At 45.3% G+C, this 11,686-nt stretch overlaps 1 protein-coding gene across 1 annotated transcript in view; it reads right to left on the bottom strand.

The window, feature by feature from the left end:
- The window catches only part of SEC63 (SEC63 homolog, protein translocation regulator), a 111,976-nt gene that overhangs the window by 31,207 nt on the left and 69,083 nt on the right, over positions 1–11,686 (bottom strand). Inside the window, exons 11-12 of the mRNA XM_024202609.2 lie at positions 3,810–3,902; positions 442–596 (exon numbers count right to left, since the gene is read on the bottom strand). Coding sequence (XP_024058377.1) covers positions 442–596; positions 3,810–3,902 — 248 coding nt within the window. The remainder of the gene's footprint in view (positions 1–441; positions 597–3,809; positions 3,903–11,686) is intronic.

Raw genomic sequence — 11,686 nt, 5'->3', positions numbered from 1 at the left:
GGCGCCAAACAGCTGATTGGCGCTGCAAGCCTGGGAGGCGGGAGAAGTGGAGCGGCGACCGCATGCTCGGGGAGGAATGCTGTAAAAAAAAATAAATAAATAATAATAAAAAAAAATGGGGGCACCACTTTTTGGCGCCCCCAAATCTTGGCACCCTAGGCAACCGCCTAGTTTGCCTTAATGGTAGCACCGGCCCTGACCATACCACAGATCATAACTCCTGTTACCTGTGGTAAATAGTCACTCTCCTTTTTATTTATAAGGCAAACAGTGATACAGTTTAAGGAACATAAAGCACAAGGACTCATGAGGTATTGCATTCCTGAACAAATGCTTTTTATGCTGTGAACTATTAATAAGTTTGCTTAGTGAGAGACAGAGGCAGGTTAAAGGAGATAATGGAAAGATAAAAATGACTGAGCATTATCTGTAGTTTTATACCTTTTTATGATTGGAAACTCGCCTAAGATTGTCCTCTTCAATGTGAGGGAGCTGCAGAAGGGGAGACTTGAATTGCTGAAGCCCTTGGACAGCCATCTGGGAAAGCTTCATACAGTTTTCCAAAGATCCCAATGATGGAGCACGAAACTCCCTTTCTTGGGGAGAATGAATTTTACAAGATCATTTTTTACATGTTTTTCCAGTATACTTTGGACACGTATTACACTACATGATAAATTAAAATATTTTGATCAGCCCAGCAACTTTAAAAGTTCATAAAGAAAGATGTACCTTACAGTATAAAGAAAGTGTCATATGCATTGTAAAGCTTATAGTTACCATTTGAACCTAGTATTGATGGCCATCTTCCTATAAAATGTATTACAGTATAGTTTAGCAAACAATTTAGTGCCTGTTAATTTTCTTTCTTCAGGTTGTGCCAAACTAGTCAAAGGGCTGTATGAGAGGATGATTTCTTTCCTAACCATTATAGGTTGATCAAGACATCAAGGAGAGAGGTGGAGTAGCCTGCCTATTGATTACAATCAAACAGCTTTCAGTTCTAATTTTTAATAAAAGGATTAAGCACCAGGATTACAAATTCCTGTGATAACAGAAACTAACTAGTTTGCTTTAGACTATTTTTGCATAATCCCTCCAGAGAGACGGCAGCATTTTAAAAATAATTAACTGAAACATTAATTTGGGGAGGTTACTGGTATTTTTAAAAACAAACTGGGAAAATATGCTTATAAATGTCCCACATATACTCTATATACACACCTTGTAAACGTTAATAAGTGCCCTAACCATAGTTGAGTGGAGGTGCACAAAATAACTGGTTATGTTTTACCAGTGTTTTTTAAGCCACAAGTAAAAAAGGAAAATGCTTGTAAAGTTACAAATACTTATATATGATTCTTCTCTTGCAGAGTGTTTTTAATACTTATATTTGAAGGAGAGGACAGAGCACTTATAACTGAAATGCTGACTAGACCTTAGAGTCACCGAAGGGGTGAGATCAGGTATTGAGGGTGCATCTCAATGCACTTGTTATTTTCCAAAGATCTGTAACTCTACTATGGAATGGCAATGCCACAATGCATCGGGGATATGGGGTCATCAGGCATTAATCAATCACAAGAGAGTGTAGGGGAGGGTTCTAACACAGAAAGGGGGATATTCACTGCTTTAGGTATACCTACACTTGGAGCCAGGTGTGATTCACAGCTCACATAGATGTATCTGTGCTAGCTCTGCTTAAGCTAGCACACTAAAAATAGCAGTGCAGCCAGGGTAGCATGGATGGTGGCTCAAGTATGTTGCCCAAATACTGTAGGAGCAGCAGTGATCTATATACTCTGTATAACCTGTATGTTCAAAAGGTCTGTTACACCTTCCCCCCCCCCCCTTTTGTTTCCTCTCCCTCTTTGAATACCTGTGAAGTGGCTTTCCCCCTCCCACTCCCTCCTCGAATGCTTGTGGAATGAATGGGCTGCCTGAACAGCTGGAAGATCAAAAGAGCTCCCAGGTAGACAAGGTGTCTGGGACTCTAATTAAGCAGCGCTCACACCCAATCCATGGACACTGTCTGAAGTGGAGTGTGACCAACCAGACGCGGCCAAGTCATCTCTAGTCATAGGCCATGCGGAGCAGGTCCTTAAAAGGGGAAGGGGCCATGTGCTCAGTAGTACACTGACAAGCTTGTATCTCCCGTAAAGGCCCTTCGCCCGGACCGCTTGGCCAGTGGTTCGCCGTGTTGCATTTCATCGCGCCTCGGGAAGACTTACCTTCATCACACCATCGCTGCACTGTGGGACACTTACTCTGAAGGATCTGGACATCTCCAATGCCATGCCTGTCCTGGGAGCGTGAGTACGCGAGTGTGAGTGTGACCCCCCCCCCCCTTCTTTTGAGCTTAGCTATCAGTATAATAAACGTGCTGCTTTCTGCCAAACTCTGGTGGGTCATTAGTTCTCCCTAAGCTTACTAGCTGGCCCAATTTCGGGTAACAAATACAACCTACCCGGACCCCACTGGTATGTACTAAGGGCGGCTAGCCTGGGCCACCACTCACCGCTGCCTGTACAGTTACTCCCCACTTAACATCCTCTCACTTAACGTTGTTTTGATGTTACGTCCCTGCTCCATTACAGAACATGCTCGTTTAAAGATGTGCAATACTCCGCTATAACGTCGTTTGGCCGCCTGCTTTGTCCACGGCTGGCAGCCCCCCCCCCCCCCCCCCCGCCCCCCCCCCCCCCCCCCCAGCGTCCCCCGCCCGCCGGCAGACTCCACGGATCAGCACCTTCCCCCTGCTCCCCCCACCTCCTGCCCGCAGCAATCAGCTGGTTTGCAGCATTCAAGAGGCAGGGGAGGGAGGGTGGAGGCTGTACGCCGCATCCTCGCTCCTCCTCCCAGCTTCCTGAACACCACAAGACAGCTGATTGCCCCGGGCAGGAGGCAGAGGGAGCAGGGGGAAGGCGCTGATCCGCAGGGTCCACCAGTGGGTGGGAGGTGTGGGGAGGGAGAGAGGGGGCGTAGGGGACCTGATGGGGGGCTGCCAGCCTGGTTAATACCTGTATTAAATTGCTTGTTTAAAATTATTTAAAATGTATATGCCTTTTGTCTGGCAAAAAAAAATTTCCCTGGAACCTAACTCCCCCATTTACATTAATTGTTATGGGGAAATTGGATTCGCTTAACGTTGCTTAACATCGTTTTGCTTAAAGTCGCATTTTTCAGGAACATAACTACAACGTTAAGTGAGGAATTACTGTATTACCACACGCTAGCTCAATATAAGCTAATGTGATGATGTCTACTTCCGAGCTCCAAGTGTAGACACACCCTTACAGTGCAAATGGGGAAGCATGGGAGGCGTAATTCTTCAGAAAGATCTTTTCCATTGAGAACATAAGGCAGTGGTGGGCAATCTGCGGCCCGTCAGGGTAATCTGCTGACGGGCCGTGAGACCGTTTGTTTACATTGACCGTCCGCAGGCACGGCCGCCCGCAGCTCCCAGTGGCCGTGGTTCGCCGTCTCCAGCCAATGGGAGCTGCGGGCTGCAGGAACATGCTGGCCGCCACTTCCCGCGGCTCCCATTGGCTGGGAACGGCGAACCGTGGCCACTGGGAGCTGCGGGCGGCCATGCCTGCAGATGGTCAATGTAAACAAACGATCTTGCGGCCCACCAGTGGATTACCCTGATGGGCCACAGGTTGCCCACCACTGACATAAGGGGATGAGAAATATCTAAATATACAATAGCAATGTTTTCCCATAAGCTCAGCAACTCTTTAAAGGCAGGCCCAATAAAGAGTGAGATTTTCTAGTTTAAATACAATATAATAAGATTTCTTCCTTACCTTCACGGCTACGCGCCATTATTATTAACTGGCAAATTACGTTAATCATTTCTTGAAGTAAAGCAGGACACTTTTTCAGGATAAATTGCTGATCTGCAAGACGAATGATTTGATAAAACCCTCAGATTCTCTGCTTACTCACTATTTTCTCTAACTGTGTGCATCCCACCTCTGTCCACTGTTATTATTTATAAAATCACCTACTCAGTCCCACCCCCTATTTCTTTTTCTTCTCTCCATGCGATTGTCTAACATACATGTATTTTAAACCACAATGGGTCTGAATCTGCCAGATGCTGGTCACACTCAACTCCCACCGCCTTCCAACAATTCAGAAGTATTTATATAAGCAGTCTCACAAAGGTTACACATTTCAATAAAAGTCAGACAACGACATTTAGAATGTAATTTTAAAAGAACTTTTAAAAAAATATTACTCTTAAAGGTTACCTACTAAGGAAAAAAATAGGCTTATGCTCTTTTTGACTCTTCCACGTCAAGGCCTGAAAGGTTTTTAAATCAAAGTTTTTTCTACTTGTATTTTACAACAGAAATTAAATCATCATCATGTTGGAAGACACTACAGAGAACTAGAGAAATTATGACATCACAAGAATCAGTAGACTGAAAATGGAGCAACTGAAGGAAAGGGATTTTTAGTCAGACTATTTAAAAAAGATGTTTAGTTACACGTATAGTAATTGTTCTTCAATATGTGTTGCACATATATACATTCCACGACAGATGTATGTGTGCACAATGCACTCAAATTGTGACTTTTGCCAGCTGTACCAGCAGGCAGGATATGCATCACTGCTATTGCCATGTGTCGAACCAAGCAGATGAAGTGGGCATGGTCACTACCTCCCTCTCCATTCCTTCATACGATCAGTAAGCTAAACCCGAAGTAATGGGGAAGGTGGGAGGGTCATGAAATGCTCTTATGCAAAACACATCTCGAAGAACAGTTACCGTACATGTAAAGTAACGGTCTTTTCTCCTTCAAGTGATTGTGAACATATACATTGCATTGTAAGTGATTCACCAGCAGTTTCCTTACAAGTGGTGGGACTTCAGACTACTTGAAGAGAGACCGCAATACTGACTTGCTGAAGTTTGCATGATCTCTGGAAGCTTAAGTAATAGCATAGTGTCTAGAGACATTATGCACAGATGACCACGTTGCTACTTTGCAAACGTCCACTTAGAGGAATGTTGCTCAGAAAAGCTAATGAAGCAGAACGAGCCCTAGTGGAGTGGAGGTGTTATCCTTGGCAGAAGACACACCTTTGGCAGATTGTAACAAAGCTTGATACATTCAGAAATCTAGTGTGAAATATGCAGGCTGTAACAGGTTGCCCTTTAGTCCTGTCAGCATGGGCTACAAAAAATCTAGGGGAAATCTGAGGATACATTTACACTGTGATAAAAACCCACAGAACTGAGTCTCAGAGCCCAGGTCAGCTGACTTGGGCTCACAGGACTCCAGCTGTGGGGCTAAAAATTGCAGCGTAGCTGTTCAGGGTTGGGCTGGAGCCTGGGCTCTAAGACCCCACGAGAGAGGAAGGTCACAGAGCCTGGGCTTCAGCCCAACCCTGAACAGCTATGCTGCAATTTTATAGCCCGGCAGCCTGAGCCTTGCAAGCCCAAGTCAGCTGACCTGGGCCAGCCAGAGGTCTTTTATCACAGTGTGGACATAGACTGAAAGACTATGTGGTCCAGGTAAAAATGCCAGAAGCTTCTGAATATCCAAGGTATGAAAATTTTCTTCAGCCTTGGAACAATGAGGTTTCAGAAAGAAAACTGGGAGATGAATAGTCTGGTTAGAAGTAGACTGCAGAGAACACTTTAAGTGTAAATTTTGGATCTAGTCTAAGCAAGACATTGTCTTTGTGGAGTATTGTAAAACAAGGGTCAGCTGCAAGTGCCTGGAGCGCCAACACCCTCCTTGCAAAAGTAATTGCTACCAAAAATGCTTTATTTTCTTTTTTAGCAGGGACAGAGATGTTGTTGCCAAAAGTTCAAAGGGGAAACCCATCAAAAAGAGACAATACCAAATTCAGATCCCATGATGGTCCTGGATTAGACAGAAGGGTTCCTGTGAATAAGCCCTTTCAAATTTATACACCTATGGATGTAAAAAAGATAGAAAACTCATCCATTGGTGGGCATACTGCAGAAATAGTTGCTACATGGAGTCTCACTAAACTGATAGAGACCAGAAGATTTCAGGTGCAATAGGTAATCCAATATAGGTCTAATTTCTGTACTCATGATAACTGACAAGATTCTGCTCAAACTGAAAACCTCCATTTTGCTGCATATGTGGTTCTGCTGGAATCCTTTCTGCTATTCACCAGAATGGCTTGGACATCTCAAGAGCAGACTCTCACCTCGTTGCTCAACCAGAGATTGTCCATGCCACAAGGTGAAGAGATTGCAGCTTGGTCTGCAATTCTGAGACAAGCAAACCTCAACCTATGAGTGGTTGAATTCAGAATTGATGTAGGTCCAGATAGCAATACTGCCTTGGCCAGGCAGCTGCTACAAGGATTATGATTGCCTTGTTTCTTTTTAGCTTCTGATCACCCTGGGAATCAGGATTGGAGAGAATGTGTACAGCAGATAGCTCGACCAGGGAAGAAGAAAGGCACTTGTCACAGAATCCCAACCACAACCTGCTTTGGAACAGAACCTCCTGCAGTTGTTATTCAGGTTGATTGCAAAGAGATCTATTGTCGATGAAAGATCGACTGCAGAATGTCCCGCTTTATTGGCCACTTGTCATGATAGTCTAAGATCCTGCTGAGAGAATCCGCAACAGTGTTCCTCACTCCTGGAAGGTGAAAGTCCGTTAGGGAGATATTGTTCTTTATATAGAAGTTGCACAAGGTGATCTCTTCTTGGCACATTTGAGGCAACCCTACACCTCTATGCTTGTTCAGATAAAACATAGCAGTGATGCTGTTGGGGAGAATGTGACTCAGTTGACCCCAATGGTGGTAATGAATGTTTTGCAGGCCCAATGAATGGCTCAAAGCTTCAGCACATTTGTATGGAGCTAAACTTCCTGAGGCACCCAAATATGTGAGCCTGAAGTTGACCCAGATGTGTCTCCCCCACACCCAAGCCCTTTGTGAATGCAGCTGTTACCAGAGTCATAGCTGGTTCTGGTGGTAAGAAAGGAAACCCTCTCTGCATACATTTGGAGAGCCTAAGCAGCAATTCAAGGACTGAAGCACTCGTGCAAGTACACCCATCAGCATATCCAGTGAATGTCTGTTCAGATATACGGAGCGAAACCAGGCCTACAGACATCTGAGGTGAAGTCTGGCATGCTGAATCACATAGTAGGTGCATGAGGCCACGTCTCCCAACAGCTGAAAACACAAATACACTGCTGTCTTTGTCTTGAACTTGAGGTTCTCTGGCAGAGAGACTATGGATTGGAACCTGTCCGTCAGGAGGTAAACAATGGCAGTTGCAGCATCAAGATCCAACCCTATAAAATTTATTTTCTCCGTTGGCTGCAGCATCAATTTCTCGACAATCAGGTTTAGAGCTAGACAAAAGAACACATGTCTGATGACAAGGATACTGTTTTAGACATGGCACCTCGACCTTCCTCAAACTAGCCAGTTGTCTAGGTACAGAAATATTTGAATTCCTAGACTGTTACCAACATCATATACTTTATGAACTGCTTGGGGTTGAGGACAGGCCGAAGTAGCGTGTAATAGTAGTCTATCGGGAATCAAAGAAATTTTCTGTGGCCATGTAAAAGTAAGTATTCTACACAGCAAGGGCACCATAACAATCTCCAAGGAAGGGATAACAGATGCCAGGATGACCATTCTGAATGTCATCTTTTCAATAAATCTGTTCAGTCTTATTAAGTCCAGAATGGGTCAAAGACCACCTTGCTTTCCGGGAATCAGAAAGTAGAGGGAATAGAAACCTTCCGTGTGTGTTGATAAGAAGTTTCCTCCATTGCCCCCAGTTCCAGTTACTTCTTGATGTAAAACAGCCTTGTGAAATGGGTCCCTGAAAAGGGATAGGGAAGGTGGGTTGGTGAAAGGGAAGGAGATGAACCAGATAACATATCCCTTCTTTACTGTGCTGAATACTCACTTGTCTGATATAATCTGCCCATGCAGTGTAAAAGAGAGGTAGGTGCTTCGTAAATGGAGGATCTGCATGTAGAACAGGGGTTCTCAATGTTTTTCTTTCTGAGGCCTCCCCACAACATGCTATAAAAATTCCAGGATCCAGCAGGGGGGTGACAGGGCTCCAGGCTTCAGCTACAGAGGAGCTCAGGACTTCAACCCTGTGGGTCTGGTGGCTTCTGCCCCACGGGGCGCTGGGGCTCAGGGCTTCTGCCCCATGGGGCACTGGGCTTTAGCTCTATGGGGCTGGAATCTTCAGCCCCGCAGGGCTAGGGGACTTCTGTTCTGTGGGGCTGGCAGTTCAGAGTTTCTGTCCTGCAGGGCACCAGGGTTCAGGACTTTAGCTCCCAAGGTGCAGGGCTATTGGCTTCAGCCCTGAGGGGCAGGGGTTTTGAGGACCCCCTGTAACGGCTGGCGGACCCCGAGTTGAGAACTGCTGATGTAGAAGATGAGACATGGTTAGTATGCTGTCCTTGATCAAGATGTCGGAATGACTGTTTTGAAGCTACTGACGTTTGGTGAGAAGGGCTTGCTGCAGACTGTTCCAATGGTGACATCTAGGAGGCTTAGATCTCCTTCAAGAGGCATCCTAAGGTCTCTGCTATACTGGTTCTATACTGCATTTGGGGCTTCAACTGCTTTCCCTTTGTCACTCGGGTGCAGACACCCAGTGAACGAAGGGTGGGACAAGAATCTTTTAAAGTACACATTGTGACATAATTCTTCCAGGAAAATGATTTAGCACCTTCAAACAGTAGATCTTCTCTTGTATTTTGTAGCTCTTTTGGGATGCCAAAGGCCTGCAGCTAGGAAGATCAATTTCATTGAAATAGCTGTAACCATTGAAAGTGACATGATAGTTGCTTGGAGGGGTGTGTGAGCAGTGAGATGATCTTTGGATACCATAGCCAAAAACTGATTCCTACATTCCTTGTGCAGTTTGTCCACCAATTATGAAACTGCTGACCAGTTAATAAAAGGTATATTTGGATAACAATGCCTGCTAATTTGACACCCTCATTTGAAGGCTCATGGTGGTATAAGTCTTGCTGCCACATAGGTCCAGTCTCTTCATGTTAGCCTTAGGATGAGACTACTTCTGTGACCACTAGCATCTGGAATGGGGTGTGTAAAGAAACACTCAAATTACGGCTGGGGGATTTGGCATCATCTACCTGTTTGACAGTGGGTGGAACAGAGACTGGTGTCTGCCACAAGGGTCTTTGCAGGCTCTGGCAAGGCTACATTAATGGCAAGAGAAACCCTTCCTGGAGCAAGAGTTTGTGAAATGTCCAGTAGTTTGTGTGGGTTGTCTTGAACAAGTTCTGCCTGCATCCCCAGAGATCTTGCCACTCTCCTAACAAGGTCCTAAAAGACCTTAAAGTTCTCACGAAGAGGATGTGGACTCTGGGTGATGGCCTCATCCAGGAAAGAATAAATATATGGGAAAACTCCAGGGGCTTCTTCCTAGTCTCCTCTTCCTCTGTGGGCTCCAATGAAGAGGGAGGTTGTGGACTTGGAGGAGGATCTTCTCTAGGCACTACAGGTACAGAAGATGATGATTTTCTCCTGGACTGAGTGGCCCACAGGGGGCTAGATGCTCTTGAAGCAGACCAAGGGGCCCAATAAGGCCAAGGAGAACAGTCCAGTCTTTGTACTGCCTATGGTGAAGGGTACCACAGTAAGGAATCATTATAACAACGTTCTTGCTCTAGGGGTTGGATATTTCTAGAGTGTTGTCTGCATGAAGAGCTGAAAGACCTTGCTGGAAATATGGAATCATGGTCAGACTCTGAGGAGGAGGAAACATAACCCCTCGATAAATGGTAGAAGAATCCGTGTAGGCACAGCAGCCGTGATACATGGTGCTGTCCCAAAGGTATCAAAGTCAAAGATGTAGCTGACAGTGCCAGTGGATAAGGCAGTCAGAATGCAGACAGGTGAGTTGACATACATTATGCTGGTGGGGCCGATGTAGCATGCATTGATGAAGTGGATGGAACTGCCACTACTGTAGTGGTAAGTGAAGTCACCAGTGATGATGAAGTTGAGATGATTGGGATTGGACAATGCAACAGTGAAAGTTCATGAGAGGTGGAGACACAAGATCTCGTCATCAAGAATGCCTATGGCATTGACTGCACCGAGAGAGGAGGTAAGTGTTTGGCCGCTAACACTGGTGGTGCTGGACCTGACAGTGTTGGGTCGAAGATCTCTCCAGCAGGGGTGAAAGCAGCAGTCTTGATTGCCCCAGTGGAGCCAGAATCAACAGTGTCACCTCAGACAGCATCGGTTAGCGTCAGTGCTTACAACCAGACCTTGCCTCTGCACCGGAGGACTTTTTCAGAGCCTTTTTGTGAGAAGAAGAGTGAGACTCTGAAAGTCCATCCATCTCTGAACCAGGAGGGTTTTGAGTGCTTCAAGGAGGCTGCAGAAGATGATGAATGACATTTCTCACTCGATTTTGGATTTCAGGCTGAGGCAGCTGCGTGGCACTCTTTTTGGATGAACTCTCCAGCCTCTCACCATCAGATTCAGGCAGTGAAGAGGCACATGTTGCCTTATTGAGAAGATGTACTTTAAAGGCAGAAATCCCTCTGTTCTGTTGGGAAGGAGGTAAAAATAGGACATTGTCCCTCACATGTTCCTCACCTAATCAGATTAGGCAACTTTTTGCATGTGTCACTAACAAGGATCACAGCCCTGCACATGGAACATGGTTTGAAACCTGGGGATTGCCACACATTAAATCCCAATTAACTACGTTACTAACTACACTAAACTTAAGCTACAATGATGTTCAACATAATTTATTTTGAAGACTGGTTAACCAAAGCTCAAGAGCAACAGAGCTCCAACTCTCACTACAGTCAATAAGAAATTTAGAGGGAGGTGGCGACCATGCCCCTTTATTCCCTCGGCTTGGCACATGAGAATAGTGGAGGGCGGCCCACCTGATGGTACAGCTGACAAAAGTCTGACATGAATGCACTGAGGGCACATAGACCTACAGTGGAACATAGATGTGTGAAATCACTTGAAGGAGAACTGTTCACTTTTGTTAAACACATCTAATTCCAATGGTTCACAGATACTTGTTTGAAAGGATGCATTTGTTCAAGTTTAAAACACCCACATTCCTTAAAACTATAAAGCATGAAACTTGCAATATACATCTAGGGCTAGGTCTACACTACCCGCCTGAATCGGCGGGTAGAAATCGACCTCTCGGGGATCGATTTATCGCATCCCGTCGGGACGCGACAATCGATCCCCGAATTGACGCTCTTACTCCACCAGCGAGGGTGGGAGTAAGCGCTGTCGACAGGAAGCCGCAGAGGTCGATTTTGCCACCGTCCCTACAGCGGGGTAAGTCGGCTGCGATACGTCAAATTCAGCTATGCTATTCGCGTAGCTGAATTTGCGTATCTTAAATCGACTCCCCCCGTAGTGAAGACGTAGCCTGAGACCCTCCCAAGAAGTCCTCCATTGATCATAGGGGAGATCAGATTTACATTTCTGATATTTCTAAGGTTAAAAAACAAGCAGAAGAAAAAATGTCTATAAAGTATATGCTGTAAATCCAGAAGAGACCATTGTGTTAATCTATTCTGACCTCCAAAGACAGCTTTCAGGCTTCCTGCATACATGAAGTAACACAAAAAGGGAATTTTTAAAAAATGTGACGTGTGACCTTCTAATATAACTACC

This window comes from Terrapene carolina, unplaced genomic scaffold, assembly GCF_002925995.2.
Source record: "Terrapene carolina triunguis isolate 2854851 unplaced genomic scaffold, T_m_triunguis-2.0 Scaffold42, whole genome shotgun sequence".
Classification (NCBI taxonomy): domain Eukaryota; kingdom Metazoa; phylum Chordata; order Testudines; family Emydidae; genus Terrapene; species Terrapene triunguis.
The sequence above is the reverse complement of the archived record's forward strand: the minus strand, read 5'-3'. Positions and strand labels throughout refer to the sequence as shown.